Raw genomic sequence first — 25767 nt, 5'->3', positions numbered from 1 at the left:
TCTTCTTTTAAATGCTTATAAGATCCAATGCATTTACCCTTCCAAACGTAAGGCAGGCCAATACTGACATAATACTGGAAGGTCAGAAATTAGAATTTGTTGAAAATACAAAGTTTTTAGGAATTATAATTGATGCAAAGCTACAGTGGGGTGCTCATATTTCTAAACAATCCAATAGCCTTAGCTCTGCCGCTTATGCTGTTAGGAGGATCCGACAATTGACAGATGTAGCTACAGCTAGGCTTGTTTATTTCAGCTTCATTTTCATAGCTTGTTATCTTATGGTTTACTTTTATGGGGTAGCGCGGCTGATATACAAACTATTTTTATAATTCAGAAAAGGGCCGTTCGCGCAATTTACGGCTTAGGACCAAGAGGCTCGTTAAGACAACTCTTTAAGGAAATAAACATACCTACAGTAGCGTCCCAGTACATTTTTGATCTTATAATGTATGTTAGGAAAAATACCTCTTTTTTTTTCAAAAAGTTAGTGCCACAACTGATAGAAATTTACGTAATAAACATAAATTAGTCATACCGTTTCATAGGCTTAGCAAAGTCAGTAAATCATTTATGGGGAACTGTATACGATTTTATAATAGGTTGCCGGAGTCTGTTCTTGATATGCCCAACCGAAAATTCAAAGAGTATGTAAAGAAAGTACTTTGTGAGAAAGCTTATTATAGGACTGATGATTACCTTAAAGATAAAAACATCTGGCTCGAGCTTGGCACAGGATCCTCGTAATTAATTGTAGTTTAATTTGAACTTAAATCAAAATTTCAGTACACTCTGTACATAAATCTTTTTAAAATTGGCAATCCATAAAATATATATATATATTTCTTTTTTCAATATTAAATCTCATAAATATATAAATCTGAACAATGTATTCATTATATGCATGTGCACTTTATCGCACCACCAACCAAAAGTTTTTTTCTGTTTGGTCAGCTGGTTGACTGGTAGAGAATGCCAAACGGCATTAAGTCCGCCTTTTGTACATTTTTGTTTTTTGTGCAATAAAGTTTAAATAAATAAATAAATAAACGATCGGCCTCATTGAACTCAATAGTGATTTCTGTAACAAAGCCACTACTGAAAACGATCTAATCGACAAAATTTATCCAAATATTGTTCAAAACTATACCAACGTAGAGTGGTTATTTCAAAGAGCAATTTTGGCCACTAAAATAATGTTGTTGACGATATCAATTTCAATATTCTAAAGAAAATACCTGGTGAAGAGAGAATATATAAATCGATGGACACGATGGTATCCAGTGAGGAAAGTGTCAACTTCCCTACAGAATTTCTGAACTCTTTACAAGTACCAGGAATGCCATTACACTGCCATCGTCTCAAAATTGGATCTCCAATCATACTACTTAGAAATCTCAGCTCTCCAAAACTATGTAATGGAACGAGAATGATCGTAAAACAGCTATCGAATAATATTATTGAAGCTGAACTTATTTCTGGAAAGAACAAAGGACAAACAGTATTTATACCTAGAATACCACTGACCTCTTCTGAATTGCCATTTCAGTTTAAAAGACTGCAATTTCCAAGTAAATTAACTTTTAGTTTTACAATTAACAAAGCGCAAGGACAAACTTTAAAATATTGTGGCATTAACCTCAAAGAACCCTGCTTCTCTCACGGTCAGCTATGTGTAGCTTGCTCAAGGGTAGGAAATCCGAAAAATCTATATATATATATACTCCAGACAATAAAATGAAAAATATTGTTTATAAGCAAATAGTGTAAACAATGAGCGAATGTTTTCAATAATTTTTTTTACTATCGCGTCAAAGTTTATTTTTTTATTTCACCTACCGTGTAATCTTATATCAACTCCCGGGCGAAGCCGGGTATTATAGCTAGTAAATAAATAAATAAATAGATGCATCAGTCACTGCTGCACAGTTCCGTGGGAGACTGCACAGCAGCGACCAATATACACACAGTCCAGTCTGCTGGCTACCATTCTCAGGATGCTGTTGGGGCTGGCCCGCACTTTGCGTACCAGGGATGCACACTGCTTTCGCATGGTAGTATGGAAGCAATCTACTTTTCCTTCCGCAAACATCCCCGACGCACTACAGAATTTAGGCAACCCCATCAACATCCTGAATGCGTTGTTGTATTGGACGCGGAGAGCGCTGTATGATTCTTGGGTATATGTAACCCATAAGCTACATGTGTAAAAAGATGTGCAATATGCTCGAAAGTGTGTGATTTTCACTTCCTTCGAGCAACGTGCAAATCTTCGAGCTATCATGTTAGCCCTAACCGCCAGCGCTCTCCGCTCCCTCTCAACATCCACATCGTCCCTGAGGTCAGAAACAAGAAGGTGCCCCAGGTATTTAACACTGTCAACTTGCCTCATCACTACACCTTTTAATTTGACAGATGGTATGTCAGGTGACTTCTGGCCTCTGGCCTCAAAAATCATAACTTCACTCTTGTTCACATTATACTGCAATCCGTGTGAACTGGCATATTCTTCACAGATGACCAACAACTTTTTTAGACCACAGGGGGACGCACTCAGTAACACCATGTTGTCCGCGTAACTTATATTATTCACACAGACGCCGTCTATGTGACACCCAACTCGAGTGTTACTGAGCGTGCCAATCAAGTCATTGACGTACAGGTTGAAGAGCGTTGGCGAGGAGAGCCCGCCTTGTCTCACGCCGCACTCCAGCCCATACGACTCAGACATGCTTCCGGCCCATTTCACGCTATTAACCTGGTTCCCATACCAAAATTTTAAAATATTGATAAGTTCCAAAGGTATCTGAGCCTTTTCTAATTTTTGCCAAAGAATGTCATATGAAACCAAGTCAAAAGCCCTTGACAGGTCCAGAAAGCACGTGTGAACTGCTGTCTGACGACTAGTATAATATTTAATAGTATGCTTAACACTCAAAACAGCAGTTTCAGTTGACCCTGGACGAAACCCAAACTGATTGTCATGGGGCTTAAAGAAGTTATTTAAATGTTTATTAAGTATACTATCAAACACCTTAGATATAATAGTAGCCAGTGATATTGGCCTGTAATTACGTTTGTCCGAAAGATTTCCGGTTTTACTCTTAACTATAGGTACTACCACAGTTTTAATCATATCTTCAGGCAAGTAAGAATGAGTCAAGCACAAATTAAAAAGCATGAATAGCAGTCTCGGCAAGTGTGGACCGGCATGCTGCAGATGCTCAATGCTGAGACCGTCATGGCCAGGAGATTTACCCCTAGACATAGATTTTATAACCATTTGTATTTCCTTTGTTGTCATTTTAATGCCCACTTCCATACCACTCTCAGCATTTAGCACCGTTCGCGATGGGCCCAATGGCGATTTAACTGTAAAATGATCTTTAAAAATATTTTCTATGTCATCTGCCTTACATACACCATCCACACTAACAGGAAGACTAGGCTTTTCGTTCAATCTTTTTGTAGCCTTCCAGAATGAGCGAAAGTTATTTTTCGAATGATGTGAGGCCAGAATGTCCATGTTAATTTCATCTTCGTGGGTTTGACACTATTTCAGACGTTTTTTGAACTCCTTTCTAGCCTCACACATTTCCCCATAAATATTACCACATTTTGGTTTACCGTGCCATAGCCAAAGCATGAACTTCTCCCTAGCCCTCCTATGTGCTTCACCCACATGCTTATTCCATCCTATTACAACTTTCTTTTTCCTATACCTAAAACCCTCTCGACTAGTCACCCCCGCCCTACTTAAGAGCGTGGACAATATCACTGTACAGCCTATCAATGACTTGCCCGTGGTCTGCAATATTACAAGTTCGATCAGCACAGTTACTTAGTTCCAGTGGAAAGTCAATGAGTCTAAGTTGCTCATGAGCAGTGGCAGAATACATATTAATCTGGTCTATATTCCTTTCATCCCATAATTCAGTCGCACGCGCGCATCCGCTCGTGTTGTGCGTACCGCCGAATGCGAGATCACTTTATTTCGCAAAAATGACGTCCTGTACCGTGAAGTGCAATAGTTGTAATATTATAATTGACGAACTTTTGTGTTACGTTCAGAATAAAATATCAATATGTGATGAGGAAAGTTTAGTGAGAATAAGTGCGTCAACCTACACAACTGAGCAAATACAGAAGTCATATAACTTACTATTTGATTCTTTTTCCTCCAATCACTTGCGAAAAATTGAACGGAAAGGAAAGAAGAAGGAAGAGCGTGTTATGTACGACATACTAAACGTCTTCAAGGTAACAGAGCCTGATAGTTTGCCAGTGTTTGTGGCTCGTGAACTCGAGAAACTACCGCCTATAACCTTTGACCACCTGGATGTGTCCAAGCTACTAAAGAATTTAGTGCTGGTACAGGAGGACATAAAAAGGATAAAGTCATCTTATGCCACTGTTGAGCAACTGGAAGATATAAGGAAGGAGTGTCTTGATATGAATAACAGGTCGCCCCCCTTCTCTGCTGTCAAAGTTAATATGAAGAGAGGCGCATACAGGGACAGCGGACCAATAGGACTGTCGCAGTTTGATGAGTCGTGTCTGATTACTGATAAGGATGAGATTATCTCGACATTAAATAATGATAACAATAATCTTCAGTTTCGAAACCAGATCAATTTTCAAAATGAGGGTAGATGCAAAACTTATACCGATAACGAAATATCTCGTTCAATGGTCAGCGGCTTGAAGACGGCAAGTTTAAGCGAGAACAGGGCGCGCAATGAGTCACCGCGTGTACTTACTAAGCAGCCAGCTGATGATAACTGCTCGACTGACGACGGCGGCAAAAAGGATCTTATGCGGCGGTTTTAAAGTCCGGTGTGGTGTGGTGAATGAATGGACAGTTGTGCAAAAGAAGGTTAAATCGTCGAAAAACCGTATTGAGGTGAAAAAAGGAACATTTTTAGTAAAGGAGGATGAGATGTTCAGAGCGGCGGAGAGATTTATACCGTTATTTATTACTAACGTGCACAAAGATACGTCTGAATCGGACATCGTTCGGTATATTTGTAAAAAGACACAGGAAACAGTAAAGCTAGAAAAAATAGCTATTAGGCGTGAGTGCGATTACCACGCTTATACTACTCTGTCAAGAAAGTAGCAGGAAAAGATCAATAATACACAAACTGTTTGTTATTCATCCAAATTTATTTTATCACTTTCAAAATATGCTCCTTTAGAAAGGTTACACTTACGCCAACGAATAATCCAATCATCAAAACATTTTTTAAACGCTGTTTCCGGAATTGAGGTCAGTTCTCGCCGCGAATTCTCTTTTATGTCTTCTACCGATTGAAAACGGGTGCCACGAAGTGGTAATTTGAGTTTAGGAAAAAGAAAAAAGTCGGCTGGAGCCATATCTGGTGAATATGGTGGTTGCTCGATGGTATTTGTTGAGTGTTTGGTTAAAAATTCGTTCACAATGATGGCCTTGTGCGAAGGTGCATTATCATGGTGCAAAATCCAAGAATTTTCTTTCCACAAATCTGGCCTTTTTCGTCGGATTTGCTCTCTTAAACGCCGCATAACACTCAAATAATATTCCTTATTTACCGTTTGACCTTCCGGCAAGAATTCCGAGTGCACAACACCGCGATAGTCAAAGAAAACAGTCAACATGACTTTGACTTTTGAACGACTTTGGCGTGGTTTTTTCGGTTTCGGTTCAGTTGGAAGGCGCCACTCCGAAGCTTGTTGACTAGTTTGCATTTCAAACTCGTAAACCCACGTCTCGTCACCAGTAACAATGCGTTTCATGAATGTTGGGTCGGAATTGACTCGTTCTAGCATGTCCTCAGCGACTCGCATGCGATTGAGTTTTTGAAAAAAATTCAGGTCTTTTGGGACTAGCCGAGCGGCAACATGTTTCATACCCAAATTATTAGTTAAAATGGTACGGATCGACTCGTGAGATACAGAAAGTTCGGTGGCTATCTCTCTCAAAGTTGAATGAGGATTTTCAGTCACTATTTCCTTCACTTTTGCGATGTTAACTTCAGTTGCAGACGTTGATGGCCTACCAGAGCGAGGCAAATCTTCCATCACATCTCGACCGCTTTTGAACGCTTTGTACCACTCATAAGCACGAGTTTTTGATAAAGTCGATTCACCGTAAGCCTTCTGTAACATTTTCAGTGACTCCGAACACGATATTCCATTGGCAATGCAAAATTTAAGACAAACTCTTTGTTCGATGTTTTTATCCATTATGAAATTAGCAATACACACTAGATATGATATAACTAAAAATAGCACTGTATTTAATGTAAACAACAGATGCAACTCAAACTCCGCGCCAAAATGGAAAACAGTTGTGCCAATCTAACAACAACAAAAAAAACAAAAATTTGAATTTGGAACCATAAATAAATAATCCATTCCCGATACTTTTCTGACTGAATGTAAATTCTTTGTAGCACATAACAAGCTTTCTATGTTTCTGGATGAGAAAATATGGCCTTAGGGTATAATTTTCTGGCGCTTTATTAAGCTATATCCAGTCGCGCGCGCGCAGACTCCCGTGCCGTGCGTGTTTTTCGGATGCGAAATTGCGTCTCGCAAAAATGTCGTGTTCAGTGAAGTGTGCTAGCTGTAATGTGGTTATAGACGAGCTGTTGGCCTATCTGAGGGCCAAGCTGTCTAGCGCTGATGAAGAGACCTTGGTCAGAATTTGTACAGGAACATTTTCGAGTGAAGATATTCAAACTTCGCATTCTTTGCTGTTTGAATCTGTACCGTCAAATCTTCGGAAAATTGCGCGGAAGGGAAAAGGAAAAGAAGACCGATTGATTTACGATATGCTACATTTCTTGAAGGTAACCGAACCAGATATGTTGCCTGTTTTTGTAGCCCGTGATTTGGAGAAGCTACCACCCATAACTCTCGATCACTTGGACGTCTGTAAACTTATGAAAGATATGGCTGTGTTACAAGCTGAAATTAAGCAAATGCAGACTTCCTACGTAACCGTCGAGCAGCTTGAATCTATGAGAAAAGAATTTAGTTCTAAAACTATTTCGCCACCATTCTCAACCGCAAAAATAAACATGAAGAGAGGAGCTTATCGTGATAGCGGACCGATTGGTTTGTCCCTTTTCGAGGATTCTATTGTTAATGATGACGATGACAATCCCAGCTGTTCCAACGATTACAGTTTGCATTATCGAAGCATCAACACAAAACAGTTGGAGGGTAGTAGCTGTGCGCCGCGCGATACAAAAGAATCGGCCGTGAAACCGTTATCTATTCGGAATGAGGAGTTGAACGATGATGACTCACACGCTCAGCACAGTAGTATCGAACTGCCTAGTGAACAGCTGACCGGCGACCGCGTTTTGTTGACTAAGAATGAAACTTACGCCCAGGTAGCCGCGAATAAAAATAAGGAGTGGACTGTTGAGAAAAAGAAGAAAAAGTCTAAAAATCGTGTCGAAGGCAAATCTGGCACCGTCGTAGTTGAGACTGGCGAAATGTTTCGAGCGGCGGAACGAAAAGTTCCGGTTTTTATAACCAATGTACACAAAGATACGTGTCCATCGGATATCGTGAGATATGTCAGTAAGATGACGCAGGAAACAATAACACTGGAAAAGATATCCATTAAGCGTCAATGTGATTACAACGCCTACAAATTCTTTGTTCCTCGTAACAAACTATCGTTGTTTCTTAATGAAAAGATATGGCCAGAAGGAATAATCTTTCGTCGTTTTGTCAATTTCAAATTGAAACGCAAGAATGTAACTTCTGATAAAGAAGTCGGCCAATTAAAACATTAATATGGATACATATAAATTTGTGTCTTTTAATTGTAAAAATGTAAAACGCTCGATCGATAATGTTCGTGATCTGTGTAAGTCACATCAGATAGTCGCTTTACAAGAAACATGGCTTCTCACTGAAGAATTGCCCTTACTGAGCACAATAAGTAGTGAGTTTAGCTGTACTGGAGTATCTGCGATCGATTCATCGGCGGGCCCGTTACGGGGCCGACCATACGGGGGCGTTGCTCTACTCTGGAACCGAAGTATTTTTGACAATGTGGTCGTTATACAGTGCAATAATCCGCGTGTGTGTGCTATTAAAATAGTGATCAAAGAAAAGTCATTTTTAGTGCTTAGTGTCTATATGCCTACGGATGAGACAAATAACCTGGCGGATTTTACGGATGTTCTAAGTGCGGTAAGTGCTTTAATAGATAGCTGTAGCGTAGACTGTGCCTATATGCTGGGAGATTATAATGCTCATCCTCATGAACAATTTTATTATGAGCTAATGAACTTTTGCATGGACCAGGAATGGTCTTGTGTTGACTTCAATATTTTAGGTTTAACTTCCAACACGTACACTTATGTTAGTGAAATAAATGGTGCTAGGAGGTGGCTCGATCACTGTTTGGTGACGAAAGCAGCATTAAACTCTGTACAAAATGTATATGTTGTTCACGATGTTTTCTGGTCTGATCACTATCCTCTAGTAGTGGAATGTAATTTAAATGTTGTTGTGCCTGTAAAATGTTCACGCATCTTATATAATGATGAAGTTGTGTGGGGCGAACGGACACCTGCACAAATTGATTTATATCGAGAAGAATGTCACAAAAGGTTAAAGTCCATTGATATTCCATCCGAACTGCATGAGTGTTGCGATAGGATGTGCAATATTTCTAGTCATAGGAGTATAATAGACGGATTGTACAATAGCATAGTGCAAGTTCTTAAAGACTCCTCTACAATGTCATGTAAAAAGAAACAACCCACAAAAAAGGTAGTTGCTGGCTGGAACAAACATGTCGCGGCGGCTCACGGGCTGGCCAGGCTCAAGTTGCAGTTATGGCTCCTGCAGGGTAAACCTAAAGAAGGTCATATATATAAAGAAATGTGTGATACTAGAAAGATATTTAGATCGCGTTTAAAATGGTGCCAAGACCATGAAACTCAAATAAAGATGGATATAATAGCCTCCCATCATAACAAAAAGGACTTTCGTTCATTTTGGAAGCACACCAACCGCCTGCAATGTAGGCCGAATCAGCCCGTGAGCGTTGGCGGCGTGAGTGATCCCGCGGGCATTGCTGATCTGTTTGTGGATCATTTTAAAGTTGAATCGCCACTCGGGCACTCATTGTCTAGGCTGAATATTGTGCCCGGTGTGAAAAGGGAATTATCGTTTTCAGTTAAGGACATAGCAATGCTTGTGAAATCGATGTCCAGAGGTAAATCACCTGGACACGACGGGCTCAGTATCGAGCATCTCAAATTTGCAGGCCCTCATTTGCCAAGAGTTCTGTTTTTATTGTTTAATTTTTGTTTAGGTCATAGTTATATGCCAAAGGATATGATGCGCACGATAGTAGTGCCCATAGTTAAAAATAGAACTGGCGACCTTGGTGACAAAAAGAATTATAGACCTATCTCGCTTGCCACTGTTATATCAAAAGTATTTGATGGCGTGTTGAATACACAACTAAACAAGCATATAAATCTGCACGATAATCAATTTGGATTTAAACCGAATCTATCCACTGAAAGTGCAGTACTGTGTTTTAAGCACGCTGTCTCTTACTACACAGAGCGCAAAACCCCAGTTTTTTGCTGTTTCCTCGACCTTTCGACCGCTTTTGACCTGGTTTCCTACGACATCTTATGGAAAAAACTCAAAAATGCCAACCTACCTGTTGAATTTATAAATATTTTCAAATATTGGTACTCAAACCAGGAAAATGGTGTGCGATGGGACGGGGTTCTGTCTCGATCGTATAGATTGGAGTGTGGGGTGCGGCAGGGGGGCTTAACCTCACCCACGCTCTTTAATCTGTATATAAACGAGATGATAGACATGCTCAGCAGTGCTAGTGTCGGTTGTCACATAGATGACGTATGCGTCAATAACATTAGTTACGCGGACGACGTGGCGCTGCTGAGTGCGTCTGTCTGTGGGCTGCGAAAGTTGGTCGCAACTTGCGAAGCGTATGCCCTCTCACATGGCTTGATATACAATGTTAAAAAGAGTCAAGTCATGGTCTTTGGGGACGGGAGGAAACAATATGACAACATTTCACCAGTACTTCTCAATAGCACTGAACTACAGAGAGTTTATAAATTCAAATATCTAGGTCATATGTTGACTCCCGACCTCAGGGATGATGAAGACATTCAGAGGGAGCGGAGGGCGTTGTCAGTCAGAGCGAACATGCTTGCCCGCAGATTTGCGCGCTGCACGAGGGAAGTCAAAGTCACCCTGTTTAAAGCTTACTGCTCTTCTTTTTATACGTGTGCACTATGGGCAAGATATACTCAAAAATCTTACAACGCCCTTCGTGTTCAATACAACAATGCGTTCAGGATGCTGATGGGGCTGCCTCGCTTCTGTAGCGCATCAGGGATGTTCGCAGATGCACGTCTAGACTGCTTTTACGCAATTATGAGGAAGAGATGTGCGTCCTTGGTGCGCAGGGTGCGGGAGAGCAACAACAGCATCCTGCGCATGGTGGCGAGCAGGCTGGATGGCCCATTTGTCAACCATTGCTGCACTATTGCCGGGGGGATGGTGCAGAAATGGGCTGAACAATAAAATTATATTAATGACTTTTATGAACTTTATTAATATAATTTTATGAATTTTATTACTGTAATTTTATAAATTTAATTAATTACTATTAGTACTAACATAGCTTTAAGTTTACTAACATATTATGAGTCCTGGTTACTTAAATAAATACTATTTCATTCATTCATTCATTAAATTTTAAAACGCGACCTGTAAACTTTGTTCATATAAATAGGCCCTCAATACCCCGTAATGACTAATAAAAATACTGTGAAGTTTGTTACTTTTAATTGCAAGAACGTGAAACGTTCTATTGATAACGTACGTGATTTGTACCAAACTTGCGATATCATAGCCTTACAGGAGACGTGGCTATATACAGAAGAGTTACCGTTTCTTAATTCGGTAAGGTCGAACTTCAGCTACACGGGTGTGTCGGCGATGGACGCGAGCCTGGGCACGCGCCGGGGCAGGCCCTATGGGGGCATAGCGCTTCTCTGGCGGCACAGTGTTTTCAGTGATGTTAGCGTTATTGAGTGTAATAATCCGCGTATTTGCGCGATCAAAATAGTGTTGAATAAGAAATCTTTTATAGTGATGTGCGTGTACATGCCTACGGATGAGGCTGTCAACATTGTGGATTTTACGGATTTATGTAGCTCGGTGAGTGCCATTATAGACAATTGCAATATAGATTATGTTTATATGTTCTTCTTCTTCTTCTTAGTCGTGTCACTCTTGACAGAGTGGTCGTGGTCATCATGTAGTGTTGGAGGCGGGCGCCAATGAGCGCCTTACGATGTCCCGCCATTTCTCCCTGCTGGAAGTCATCCTGCTGCACGCGTTAAGTGAACCGCCAATCACAGACTTTATTTGGTCGGTCCATCGCATGGGTGACCTTCCGCGCGGTCGAGAGCCTTCCACTTTACCCTGGACAACAAGCCGTTCTATGGATCCGTTGCCTCTCCTTGTAACGTGTCCAAAGAATGACAAAATGCGAGATTGTACTAAGGGAAATAGTCGCTGCTTAATACCGAGCTCTTGGAGTATCGAGACGTTAGTGCGGAACTCTGTCCAAGACACACCAAGCATTCTCCTCCAGCACCACATCTCTAGGGCGTCTATCTTTTTTCTTTCCACTTCTCGCAATGTCCACGTTTCAGCAGCGTACAAAAATATGGGGAAAATAAGCGTGCGCACCAGTCTGGTCTTTGTGGTCTTAGTGATGCTACGATTCCTCCATACTTTTCTAATTCTGTCCATTGCCGATCTTGTGATTGCCATTCGTCGCTTTATCTCGTCGATACATCCACCGTTATTCGAAATCAGAGCGCCAAGGTAAGTGTACGATTGGACCACGTCACAGTTCGCGATTCTAGTTACTTCTGGCGAATTACTGTTAGCGCGATCCACAACCATCATCTTCGTCTTGCTGCGATTTATTTTCAGACCGAACTCGAGGCCAACACGTTCCATTTTCTGAAGTAGATCTTCCATGTGTTGGGTACTAGTTGCAAAGAGAGTGGTATCATCAGCATAACGTAGATTGGCAATTTTGTATCCACCAATTTTCACACCGTCTGTCCAATCCTCTAGAGTGATGCGCATTATTAACTCAGTGTATACATTGAACAAGAGCGGTGATATTATGCATCCCTGGCGTACTCCGGCACTAGGGCGAAAGTTTCCTGACAAGACGTCTTCTGTGCGCACAGAGGCTGTTCCATCCTCGTATAGCCGTCTTAAAAGGTGGACTAGATGTAAAGGCGTGCCCATTTGCAATAGTGTGTCCCATAATACAGGCCATTTCACCGAGTCAAATGCTAAATATTATTTTGCCTACTAAATTGCCAAGGCAGGTTAATTGAAATAAGATTGTATGGGGGGAAAGAACACCCGATCAAATAGACATATATCATGAGGAATGTAATAAAAGAATAAGAAATATTGACTTTCCGCATGAGTTTCGCAGTTGTAGTGAAAAAGTGTGTAACAACAGCGCCCACAAAATTGTAATAGATAGATTTTATCGGGATATTATAGCGGCTCTCAGCGCATCTTCTAAGGTTGGATGGCCGGTTATAAAATCAAAAAGAAAGACAGTTGCTGGTTGGAATAAACACATAGCAGAGGCTCATAGGGAGGCTGGGCAGAAATTTTATTGGTGGAATTGGTACGGAAGACCCACGACGGGTCTTATTTATAAAGATATGTGTGAAAGTAGAAAAATTTTCAAATCACGTCTGAAGTGGTGTCAAAATAACAAAGATCAAATAAAAATGAATATCTTGGCCTCGCACCACTCAAAAAATGACTTTCGGTCCTTCTGGAAACACACTAATAAGCTACAATGTAAGCCTGGTCTGCCTTCGAGCGTTTGTGGAGTAAGTGAATCTGAGGAGATAGCTAATTTATTTGTTGATCATTTTGGGGTTAAGTCACCGTTGGGGCCTGTTCGCTCAATGTTGGATGTTGAGCCCGGAATGGAAAGGGAGATAATGTTCACGGTCAAAGACATAGAAAGTGTCATTAAAACAATGTCTAGAGGTTAATCCCCTGGCCATGATGGGCTCAGCATTGAGCATTTAAGATTTGCGGGTACGCACTTACCCCGAATATTATACATGTTATTTAATTTCTGTGTAGGTCACAGTTACATGCCTCAAGATATGATGCGTACAGTGGTTGTACCTATAGTTAAAAACAAATCGGGCGATCTGTCAGATAAAAATAACTATAGGCCAATATCACTGGCAACAGTGATTTCTAAAGTGCTCGATGGTGTGCTTAATATTCATTTGAATAGGTATATACAGCTAAATGATAATCAATTTGGCTTCAGACCCGGGCTGTCAACAGAAAACGCTATATTGAGTGTCAAGCACACTATAATGTATTATGTAAAACGCAAAACGCCTATATTTTCTTGTTTCCTGGACCTATCCCGGGCATTTGATCTGGTTTCTTACGACCTTTTGTGGAAAAAGCTTGAAAAAGTTGGAATGCCTAGAGAACTCATAAACATTTTTAAATACTGGTAAGGAAATCAAATCAATCATGTCCGATGAGATGGAGTCTTGTCTAAGCCGTTTGGGTTGGAGTGCGGTGTGAGACAAGGTGGACTGACCTCCCCTTCTCTCTTCAACCTCTATATGGACGAACTGATAGGCGAGCTCAGCGGTACCAGGGTCGGCTGTTACATACGGTGTCAACGTGAACAACATTAGTTACCCCGACGACATGGTGCTGCTGAGCGCGTCTGTCTGCGGCCTAAGAAAGCTTGTTGCTATCTGCGAAGCATACGCCGATACTCATGGCTTGTTATATAATGTAAATAAAAGTCAGACAATGGTCTTTGGGGTCAGGAACAGACGATTAGATGTTGTACCATCTGTTCTCCTTAATAAATGTGAAATAAAAAGGTTGTACACATTTAAATATCTTGGTCATATTTTGATTCCGGACCTTAGGGATGATGGGGATATGGAAAGGGAACGGAGGGCGTTATCGGTGAGAGCAAACATGTTGGCTCGCAGGTTTGCACGTTGTTCACGAGAAGTTAAAATCACTTTGTTTCGAGCTTTCTGTACGTCATTTTACTCGTGCAGCCTGTGGGCTAACTATACTCAGAAGGCGTATCACGCGCTCCGTGTCCAATACAACAATGCACTCAGGGTGCTGTTGGGGTTGTCTCGCTCTTGTAGTGCATCAGGGATGTTCGCGGAGGCTCGCGTAGATTGTTTTTACGCAACTATGCGTAAAAGATGTGCATCTCTGGTGCGCAGGGTGCGAGGGGGCACCAATAGCATCCTGGCCATGATTGAGGGCAGGCTGGATTGTGTATATGTATGTCGGAGCTGTGCCATATCAAGTGGCATAGAAAGAAAATAATTTAAAGAATAATGTTTATTTTACTAACATAGGTACCTAAGCACATTGTTACTAACACACTATGAGTTTTTATTACTTGATTAAAGAAAATTTATTATTATTATTATTATATAATACTTTATTTAATATGTATTTAGTCTCACACATTGCTAGCGAGCTTATTTCAAAATCACATTCAATTATTAACACGTTGAACGCCAAGCAATAAATGTAACTCTTTCTAAATAGGCCATGTCGGACAATGTTGACCGGCACTTGTATGTCTCGTTCGGGCCGTGGGGGACAAGGCTGTCCGGCGGTCAGAGCTATTTTCAAACTTCTCCGTTGAGCCGCCGGGCAGTAGTTCTAGGCTGTTTCGCCTATAAAATGACCCGCGCGGCTCCGCAGAACAGATTGGATATCACAGCACTCAAAGATTTCCATTAATTACTGAAATTTTTTGCCATTTTCTACATCGATTTTTCCGACTTTAATGTAACATAACAAATTGTTTATTTTATGTTTAGTGATGAATAAATTATTGAAATCGAATGACTGTAGGGTTGGTAAATTACAAAACACAAGAATTATAATGGAATTGAGTTATAAAGTAACAAAATTATGAAATTATGAGATCGTTTTGAGACCATTCTTATTTGAATCTCATCCATGATATACCTACATTAAAATAGTTAATACCTTATGAAACTTATAAAAAACCATGAATTTTTATTTATAAAATATTTTAAACAGCACGATGTGCTTTATTGAAGCAATCCAAACACAAAAATGGTTTATTTGGACAATCATTACAAAATGTTTGTACTTTTTTTACTTTATTTTTAGCTTGCTTCCTTCCTTCACTCTGTACAATGTTCTTGTAACACTGAGAGCATGATCTCCTGACAACTGAACTCTTTCCTTCTTTCTTCACCAGTTTGTGTTTCAACCTTTTAGGTCTTACATCTTCAATTTCTTGTACATGTGTCTGCGTACAAAATGGTTCCACAATGCCTTTTCTAAAGTCACTTATAGGTATCTTTTTATTTGTGACTTTTTGATACAAAATATGGGCGTTCACCAATGTAGTATTGAGCAATAAATTAATGGCGAGATTTTTATGCCACTTAAGGGATTTTCTCAAAGGTGTTGAATAAGCAGCCAATTGATCAGCCAAATCAACTGCCCCCTTGGCTTTATTATAGTCTACAACAATTTTTGGTTTAGACACAATTTTGCCACGTTTATTTACATCTTGAAATTGTATCGAATGCTTCGTGGACAGCACGTACATGTCACGCTTGTCCTTCCATTTCATCATAGTTATTCCATCAAAGCTCTCAGCTGCAGCAAACTCGCCTTTTCGTAGTTTAGCAGTTACAACATCTTTAGGCAACTGTCTTCTATTTTTGCGAATGGTTCCTACCAGGTGCGTTTCTTTGTCTATGAGCTTTCGTGCCAAATCTACGCTAGTATACCAGTTGTCGGTATAGAGAGTATGTCCTTTATTCAACAAGTCCTCGCATAAAGACATGACAACATTTGTTGGTGTATTATTAGTTTCGTCATTTTTACCTGCGTAATTGCTTACTTTATAGGTATAACCCGGAATCGTGCAAAGCAAAACTCCTTTATGCCATACTTATGACGTTTTTGTTTATTATATTGACGAAATACTATCCTTCCACGGAAGGGCACCATGCTTTCATCGATACAGATGTCTTCAGTAGGAGTATAATTCTTTTTAAAATTTGCATTTAGGTTTTCCACTAGCTGACGAACTCGATGCAATCGGTCTTCTTTGTTTTGGTCGTCAATATCGGAGAAATGAAGCATTTGCAAAAGCAACTCAAAGCGGTTTCGAGACATCACAGTCCTCGCAAACGTGTGTCCGTATATTTGGTCTTTTGACCAATAATCTGACAATTTAACAAGCTTCACCAATCCCATAAATAAAATCAAGCCAAAAAATTGTTTCATCTCTGTCAAGTTAGTAGCACGCCACTGTCTAATACGTGCACCGGATGTGGCTTCGGGCATATTCGTTATTTTAGCAATTGCATAGCAATTAGTGTGGTTAACAATTTGTTGAAGTATATCGTCGGTTAGTAATAGTGAATAAAAATCTATGGGTGACTTATTAGACATAGATAATTTGACATGCAACGGAGCACCCGAAATTTCGGTGAAAGGAATAATTTTGCGCTGGTTACCTTTTGGTTCAGTCCAAACATTTGTTGAGGGTGTACTTCCTGAAGTATCAGGAAGGACTGCCTCATGTTCGCTGGTCTCACTATCCGATTGAATTATACGACGCCTCTTTTTTTTTGTGCTAGCTAGAGAGCGAGGGGCGCGCGGCGCGCGCGGAGTGGGCGACAACCTGACCCGCGCGGCTCAGAGCGTATGAAATGGACATGATCTTACACAGGGGGCCATGGGGGACAGTGCTGGGCGACTCGAGCTATTGCCGTTATTAGACTGTTTTCAGCAGTTTCCTTAATATTGCAATAGTTTAAAACGCTTAAATATTCATATGAACTAATAAAACAAAAAATGATTTTTTGCCATATTACAACTTTTTTGTATGGCAAGTGGAGAAAGACAAATGTCGCTCAACATTGTCTGACATGGCGTTGAACGTGTTAAAGGGAAATGATCAGACCAAAATACATCATAGTTTATGTAAACACGGCGTACTGATTGTAAGGTTGCTTTAGTCACTATACAGTGATCAAGCCACCGTGTTACACACCAGACTCCACATACAAATGTAAAATTTTGCAAGCCCTTCAACATTTCTACATCAACACAACACCACTCCTGCTCCTCACAAAATATTGTCAGTTCCTTAAAAAAGTCTTCAGTCGGATGTGCATTAAAATCACCAAGTATATATACGCACTCAGTATTGCAACTATCTATAATTGCACTTACCGCGCCGAGGATGTCCGTGAACTCAGCCAGGTTGGCAGATATACGAGGATTATTGCACTCCACTAGCACAACACAAACACTTCGCCGCCAAAGTATAGCCGTACCACCATATGGCCGCCCGCGCAGCATCCCCTCCTCCGGGTTCATCGCAGATGTTCCTGTGCGGCTAAATTCATCACTTATACTACATATTTAAGTACTGCAATTCTTGTGGTAATAACCATGTCTCTTGTAACGCAAGCACATTACAAGTTTTACACAGTTCACGTATACCATTGATGGACCGCTTTACATTTTTGCAATTAAAGCTTATTAATTTTTTTGTATCCACTGTTATGTTTTATGGCGGCCGTCTGGGAACTATGTGTAGTTCCACTCAATCTTGTTCTGAAGTGTACAAAACGCCTGAAAATAATGCCTTGTGGCCACAGCGTTTCATCTAGGAACATCTGTAATTTTAACCTAGAAATGAAAAACTTATAAGCATAGTAATCATTCTGCTTTTTTGTGGAGATTTTCTCAAGCTTACTCTTTAGTTTTCTTAAGAATGTAGTTGCTTATGTCTTCCTCCGACGTTTCTAAGTCAACGTTCGTCATAAACATAGGTGTAGTGTTTGTATCTAGTAATGGATACAATACGCTGTCTCACACACACAAGTCGGTATTATAAATGTCAAGTTGACAGTTGCGTGCGGGCGGCAATCGCAGACAGACGTGTACTGGTACTTGGTGTGGTAGTGAGCCGGTGACTGTACGTAGTATAAATTTCACGTATTTTACAAGTGGCGACGAGATAAAAGGTAAGTCTTATTATTTTGATGTGTGAACATTATAACTGTTTATATATATACACATAATAATTAGATGTATTATCCAATGTACCAGCGGCATGTAGCCAAGCAATCTTTCCGAAATAAGACGTTTTTTTTTTGCTGTGGGTAGTTGCAAATAACAGACCTAAAAATCTGCTGTTCCGTTTATGAAAAGATTAAAAATAATAAACAATAATAATAATATATAATTTTGACATTTACATATAATCAATAACTTTAAGTTTATGTACATATAATTAATTCTGCGCTAGCCTGCCTATCTGGACTCCCACACACACAACTTATCATAATGGAGACATCAAATAATTTTGAATTGGAGCAAATACAGATGACACAGAAGCAATTGGAGAAGTCACTGGCTGATCGCATGGCCAATTTTGAGAAGCGGCTCACCATCACTCCTGCAGCGGAGGTTAGTCAGTTGCAGGAAGAGTACTCCGATTTCAAGAATATTGTGCATTCAATCTTCCTTCTGCTACAACAGCAGATTCATAATTTGAGCAGCAGAATTGACTCAATTGAGATGAGGGCTCGTAGGAAGATTTTGCTGTTTAATGGCATACAGGAGGACTCTGATGAAGATATCACACATACACTGAGTAGCATTCTTTCTGATCAATTCGGTTTCACTGATGTAAGTAGTCATATCAAGGTATGTCACCACTTAGGAAATACTAAGCCGGATCGTGCAAGACCAGTTCTTGTCCGATTCAAATCAATAGATGCCAGAACCACTGTGTGGAATAAGAAAACTATTTTAAAAGGATCTCCAATAAGTGTCTCGGAGTTCCTCACTCGTACCAGGCAGGAGGTGTTCATGGCTGCTCGATTGCACTTTGGTATGAGGCGGTGTTGGACTGTGGATGGCGTTATTTGTGTCAGAACTCCGGCGGGTGACCGTGTGAAGTTGACCACAGCTGCTGAGTTGGATGTTTTGACGAAGAGGTTCCCTGCTGTAGATGCTGGTAACAAAGGAGTGTCACCACTCGAAAACAAGCAGCGTCCCGATGGACCGCGGAGCACCTCGTCGCAAACGCAGCCTTCCAAAAAGACTGCCACCGTGGCTATTAAAAATATGACTCGTCGTCAGATACAAGCAGGCAAGTTCAAATGAAGATGTATATGTGTCTCATTATTTACTATTTAGTATCGAGTGCTTTGTAGGCTATTTTTAATTGTAAACCGTAGGTATTATATGGCGAACTTTTTTTATGCTTAGTTTATTTTATTCACTAACGGGTAGACAGTTTAATAATTTGAAAATAATTTGTTTTGTAATAGCACTTTGCAGGCAGTCGATAATTAAGTGTTTTGTTTTGTCTGCATTCAGTTCATTCCGTGAATGTCAGTGTCAATCAACTTTATTCTACGTCAAGATTTAACTGTCAATTTCTTTTAATTGTAGGCTTGGTTGTTTTTTGCATACAGCCATGATGTTTTTCTTCTGTTTGTGATATGTTGTGTTTTTGTTTAATTTTTTTTCTTTTCTTCGGTTGTAAGGTCCAGCTGGCGGGTTTGGCGAGAACTTCTACTTTAGTTCGTCAAATTGAATACACCCATATATTAATAGTTGGTTTGTAAGAACCATATATATATATATTGTAATTATTAATTATGCAGCAACAGCAACATTCATTTAATAACAGTAATGATTCTTAATGCACAGTAGAGGACTCCGGTGCCTCCAGTTTTGTCTCTCATGGCTCTTCAGGGACACTGGGAGAATTTGTCAGGGACGCTTTCCACCACTTTCCACAAAATTTCAATGTGTGCCACATAAATGCACAAAGCATTCCCGCTCATTACTCTGACCTCGTTGAAGCATTTTCTTTTGATGAACTGAGTGCAGTACTTGTCTCTGAAACCTGGTTTAAGCCCAGTCTTCCTTCTACTAGCTACTCGCTGCCTGGATTCGTACTGATACGAAATGATCGAGTTGATAAGGGGTCGGGAGGTGTTGCTATATATTTGCGTAGTGACATTCCTTACCGCGTAATCTTCATGTCACCTTCTGAATATTCAGCTTCAATGGAGTATATCTTGTTAGAGGTCACAGTTAAAGGTTGTAAATCTATTCTTGGCATCTTTTATTCCCCTTCTTTAAGGATAGATTATTTTTCTACCTTTAAGTCGCTTCTGGAATCGGTTTGTTCAGACTATGCACATCATCTGATCCTTGGGGATTTTAACACGTGCCTTTTGAAGGGAAATTCTAGAACTTCTAAATTACTAAATATTGTCAAGTCGGTTAATTTTTCTATTCTCCCATCTGGGCCAACACACTTCACAGAACATGGACCTACCTTGCTTGACTTGATTATCACCTCCTCAGAAAGGCTTGTCGCCAGTCATGGTCAAATACCGGCCCCGGGGTTTTCTCATCATGACTTAATTTATGTCTCTTACAAGCTTAGAGTTCCCAAAATAAAGCCTACAATGCTCCAACTGCGCTGCTTCTCAAAAATAGACCACAAGGCCTTAACTGCAGCGAATACAGTCGACGAGAAAATTTCTCTGTTTAACAATAAAATCTTGGCTCTGTATGATGCGCATGCTCCAGTGAGAGCAGTCAAAATAAAGCGTCCTCCCGCACCGTGGATAACTAATGCAGTTCGTATAGCCATGAGACGACGGAACAATGCTTTTCGAAGGTTTACACGGGAGCGCAGTGATGAAAACTGGTCATTGTATAAAGCTGCAAGGAATCGATGCAACCAATTTTGTCGTAACGCTAAACGCCGCTATTTCACTGACAACATCGAAAATGTTTCTTCTGCCAATCTCTGGAAATTTCTCAATTCTCAGGGCATAGGCAAAGTAAAAAATGAATCTTCAAAAATACCTTTTTCCTTAAATGCCCTCAACAATCATTTTACAACTGTCCCACTCTTGGATCACACAGTTAAAAACTGTACTATTTCTTATATTTTTGATTTGCCTGTTCCTGATGGTAGTTTATTCGAATTTTCCACAGTCACCGAGGACGACGTTTCAAAAACCATCCGATCCATAACTTCTAATGCTGTCGGGCCGGATGAAATCAGTCGCGGGATGCTGATCCCAATTCTCAGTTTTATTCTCCCTGTCATCACGCACATTATAAATACCAGTTTTATAGAACATCGTTTTCCTACCTCATGGCTTAATGCTTTTGTTCGTCCTCTCCCCATGATTCCTGATCCTATCCGTTTAAATGATGTGCGTCCCATTTCCATCCTTTCCTTCCTGTCTAAAATCCTCGAAGCCTCTGCCTTTAATCAGTTTTTAAAACACTTGATTGACAACAATCTTCTCAATCAATATCAGTCTGGTTTTAGGCCCGGTCACAGCACAACTACTGCTCTGCTTCGTGTTTTTTTGGTTTCAAGAATTTATTCTCATAAAAGATTACATTAAATCCACTTACATGAGAACAGAATTAACAAATATATTTAAACTAAACTAGGATGCAGTCACCGTACACTTTAGACAAGGGGAAACAAAAGGCACTGAAAATCTTATTATCCCTTTTTATAAATTTTGTCAATATAGTTTTATTATTAAACAAGTATTCACCAAAGTTTTATTTAATTTAAGCAAGGAGAAATAACAGCAGTTATATTTCGATGGTATAGTCGTGTAGCAGTGATTTAAAACTTTGAAAGGACTCCGCGTTTTTTATATTAGAGGGTAATTTGTTGTACAAGAGTGCTCCTTCAAAGGTGATGCTTTTTTTCGCCAACTTGGTACGTATCTTTGGTAATACAAGTAAGCTCGGTCTACGTAATTTGCGTTTAGTGAGTTGTGATTTTTTGGTAAACGATAAACTAGTGTGTATGTTTTTATTTAGTATCTTCCTAATTATAATGCAAGTATTGTAACGATAAAGTTGTTGAATGTTCATTAATTTCGTTACTTTAAATATTTTTGTTGTGGATGTTAAGTACGGATAGCAGAATAGTGTTTTTATTACTTTGTTTTGGGCTCTTTGAAGTTCTTGTAATCCTGTCTTGGCGGCAGTACCCCATATTTCTATTAAATATAATAAATGGGACTTTACGAGCGAGTTGTATATATTGTACTTGAGTTTTCTAGGAACACATTCATTTATACTACGGAGTGACCCTGTAAGTGAAGCTAGTTTATTTTTTATGTATGCAATTTGTTTATCCCATCTTAAATGATTATCCAGTCTCAGGCCAAGATATTTTTCGTGACTTTTCCGTTCAATAAATGTATCATTAATTTTTAGAGAGTTATGAGGGGGGATTTTTTTATTTTTTGTCTTAAATATAATATAACTTGTTTTAGAAATATTGACGGTTAATAAATTGAACTGAAACCATTCGAACAATTTGTCAAGGTCCTGTTGAGCTTGTGTTGTAGTTTCATTTATACTGTTACCTATATAAAATAGACATGTATCGTCCGCATACAAGGTTACATGACCATGAAGACCCAATTTTGGAATATCATTTATATAAATGAGGAACAAAAGTGGTCCTAATATGGAACCCTGTGGGACGCCATGGGTAATGAATCGAGCCGTACTTTGAGTATCATCAATTTGAACTATTTGTGCCCTATTAGTTAGGTACGATTTGAACATTTTAAGAGAAATGCCATTTATACCAATGCCTTCTAACTTTTGTAATAGTAGATTGTGACTAACCGTATCAAAGGCCTTTTTTAGGTCAATAAAAACACCCAAAACAAACTTTTTCTTGTCCAAGTTATCTTTTATCTGAAGCAATGTGGGCAAAGCTTACTTGTAAGAAGGTGCACAGACAGAGAAATAGCGAAAGATGAACTGAAGGTGGTTGCGAAATAAAAATAAGCGCGTTATTGTGCTAAGTGTTCGAGGAACAAGCAAGCATGCGTCTCGCGTCAAGTTGATATTCAGACTGGCCGCCGGCCGGCCAGAGACGATTGAGGGGAATGCGTGTGCGCGGGAGCGGGGTGCTCGCCGCGCGACTGCCTACCGGTCAAACCGGTTAGCGGTTACGCAATCACGTCTCATGTTACAGCTAAATAGAAAATTTCTTATGCTACGGTACAACATGGTCTGTTTGTTTGTCGGTCTGCTTGTTTCTCGATGACACATTTATTTACTTTATATGACAACTATATTGAACACTTTATATATTGCATCTTGTATATAATTTATTAGGCTACTTAAATTAATGTTACATGTAAATATGTAGGTATATAAATGTAAGGGTAAATTCATTGTAGCACATAGGTAAGTTATATAATGCAATGTATTTGACTAGATATTATCAGTCTTAAAATAATAAGTTAGTAGTTGTATATAAAATAATCAAGTTTGTAAATAAAAGTTAAAACAATATTGTAAACAAAAATAAGACAAGTGTAAACATAAATTTAAACAACTGATGTATCTAAAAATCTATGTAAATATTAATTTTGTAAATGAAAGTTTTGTATAATAAATGTAAAACTTTTGTAAATAATAAAATCAAACAGATAAAATTAAATCGATAAAGTGATTAAAGTCACTACATCAGCCCCCTCTTGAGACCGTCAAGGGCGATAAAAGTCGGGAAATCTAACCTTTCTTCCTGATCTAGTTCTGAAAACATTTTCTTCGCGATCTGGTAAGCTCTGATCTCCCGGTGGTATCACGTGTGTACTTGTGTTATGTTGTGTCTTTGGTTGTGGTGTATGCGTGTATGGTGTAGTGTCGGTGTCACTAAGTATGTAGGCCGGCTTGACCCGGTCTATCGATACCGTGACTTTTTTGTCGTTCACCAGAATAGTGAAAACTTTGTCGTCACGCTGTAGAACTTCGTATGGTCCAGAGTATGCTGGTTTTAAGGCACCGCCGACAGTACAGTCACGCAGAAACACATGACTGCAAGTGGCTAACTCCTTAAAAACGAAAATTGGACGTTTTGTACCGTGACGAGAGCCAGGTGAAGGTTTTAAGCCCTGAACTATACTCCGAAGTCTTGACGTAAACTCAGTCATATCCAGAGTACAGTCAGGCTCCGAATCAAAAAATTCACCTGGTAGACGCAAAGTTTCGCCATACATCAATTCAGCTGCAGTAGTCTGTAAGTCCTCCTTAAATGCGCTGCGGACACCTAACAACACCAGCGGCAGAGAGTCTACCCAATTTCCATCACCGTGGCAGATTATGGCAGACTTGAGTTGCCGGTGGAATCTTTCCACGAGACCATTGCAGGCCGGGTGATAAGCAGTGGTGCGGCGATGTGTAAATCCAGCGATCCGTGAAAGAGCTCGGAATAATGTCGACTCAAACTGCCTGCCACGATCTGTCACGATGTCAGCAGGACAACCGAACCGAGCAATCCAGCCACTGAGCAGTGCTCTCGCCACTGCCTCGGCCGTAATTTCTTCCAATGGTACTGCCTCAGGCCAGCGCGTGAAACGGTCGATTCGAACTCCAGGCCACACATATCGTTCGGAGACCAGCTTAACAGTTGCATTAGCGCCAGGGTGGCTAAGACTATGAAGACTTTCGAATACCCGTTTACGCAGCATCCTTGGAACAAATGGTCGAGTGATATCCATACCAACGTCGCAAAACAATTGAGTCTCGGTACCTGGAACTGAGACTTTTTTAAGGTGCAATGACGTCGTACCTCCCATGAGTTGTATCAGCTCTGGATCTGCCTGTTGAGCGGTAGCCAGCTCCTCTGGAGAAATGGGCTGGGAAATTTCCTCGACTCGAGAGAGAGTGTCAGCTACAACATTGTCTTTGCCGCTGATATGCCGTATGTCGGTGGTAAACTGCGCGATCAGGTCCAGGTGTCGGAACTGTCTAGGCGAGCAGTTTTCCTTGCGATTATGAAATGCGAAGGTCAGCGGCTTGTGGTCGGTATATATTGTAAAGTCCCGGGCCTCGAGCATGTGTCGAAAATATTTTATACTCTCGTAAATAGCGAGTAGCTCTCGATCGTAGGGTGAGTACTTCTGTTGGGAAGGACTCAGCCCACGAGAGAAAAATGCCAAAGGCTCCCAGGATTTATCATCAGTCTGTTGCTGTAGCACCGAACCAATAGCTCTGTCCGACGCATCAGTAACAAGTGCTAATCTCGAGTCACACTTGGGATGGGCCAGCAAGGCGGCCTGACACAGACCTTCTTTGCAGGCTTCAAAAACCTCGAGTGACTTACCAGTAATATTGACCGGGTGTGAACCTTTGACTGATCCTGTCAGCAGTGCGTTTAGAGGACCCTGTTGTTTAGCGGCGCCTGAAATAAACCTACGATAAAAGTTCACCATACCCAAGAAGCGGCGTAGTTCTTTTACCGTCTTTGGAACAGGGAAATCGTTGATGGCTTTGACCTTCTCTGGTAGGGGTGTGGTACCTTTACCTGAAATTCGATATCCTAAAAAGGTTACCTCAGACGCGCCAAAGATGCACTTCGCCGTGTTGACGACCATGCCGTACTGCCTCAGTCTTTCGAAGAGTAGACGAAGGTGCTCTTCATGGGTCTTTTGATCCTTCGAGAAGACCAGAAAATCGTCCAGATATGCATAGGTGAAGTCAAGGCCCCGCAGCATCTCATCGACGAATCGCTGAAACGTCTGTCCGGCA

The 25767-nt window shown here is 40.3% G+C and overlaps 2 protein-coding genes and 2 pseudogenes across 2 annotated transcripts; 3 read left to right on the top strand and 1 right to left on the bottom strand.

Moving 5' to 3' along the window:
* Window positions 1-1915: 1915 nt before the first annotated feature.
* On the bottom strand, window positions 1916-2731 carry LOC106141297 (uncharacterized). Its single transcript, XM_060954067.1, has one exon. The coding sequence runs from the start codon at window positions 2729-2731 to the stop codon at window positions 1916-1918; it is 816 nt and encodes a 271-aa protein (XP_060810050.1).
* Window positions 2732-4002: 1271 nt separating this feature from the next.
* On the top strand, window positions 4003-6499 carry LOC132904149 (uncharacterized; annotated as a pseudogene).
* Window positions 6500-6576: 77 nt separating this feature from the next.
* On the top strand, window positions 6577-7793 carry LOC132904266 (uncharacterized). Its single transcript, XM_060954193.1, has one exon. It carries the CDS (start codon window positions 6582-6584, stop codon window positions 7791-7793), a length of 1212 nt encoding a protein of 403 aa, XP_060810176.1. The 5' UTR covers window positions 6577-6581.
* Window positions 7794-10815: 3022 nt separating this feature from the next.
* Window positions 10816-13942, top strand: LOC132904148 (uncharacterized; annotated as a pseudogene).
* The last annotated feature ends 11825 nt before the right edge of the window (window positions 13943-25767 follow it).

This window comes from Amyelois transitella, chromosome W, assembly GCF_032362555.1.
Source record: "Amyelois transitella isolate CPQ chromosome W, ilAmyTran1.1, whole genome shotgun sequence".
Lineage (NCBI taxonomy): Eukaryota > Metazoa > Arthropoda > Insecta > Lepidoptera > Pyralidae > Amyelois > Amyelois transitella.
Note: the sequence above shows the minus strand (reverse complement) of the source record. Positions and strands in the feature narration are given on the sequence as shown.

Excerpts from the sequence above, each read along its gene's own strand:
- LOC106141297 (XM_060954067.1), bottom strand. The coding sequence starts at position 2,731 with ATGTCTGAGTCGTATGGGCTGGAGTGCGGCGTGAGACAAGGCGGGCTC.
- LOC132904266 (XM_060954193.1), top strand. The coding sequence starts at position 6,582 with ATGTCGTGTTCAGTGAAGTGTGCTAGCTGTAATGTGGTTATAGACGAG.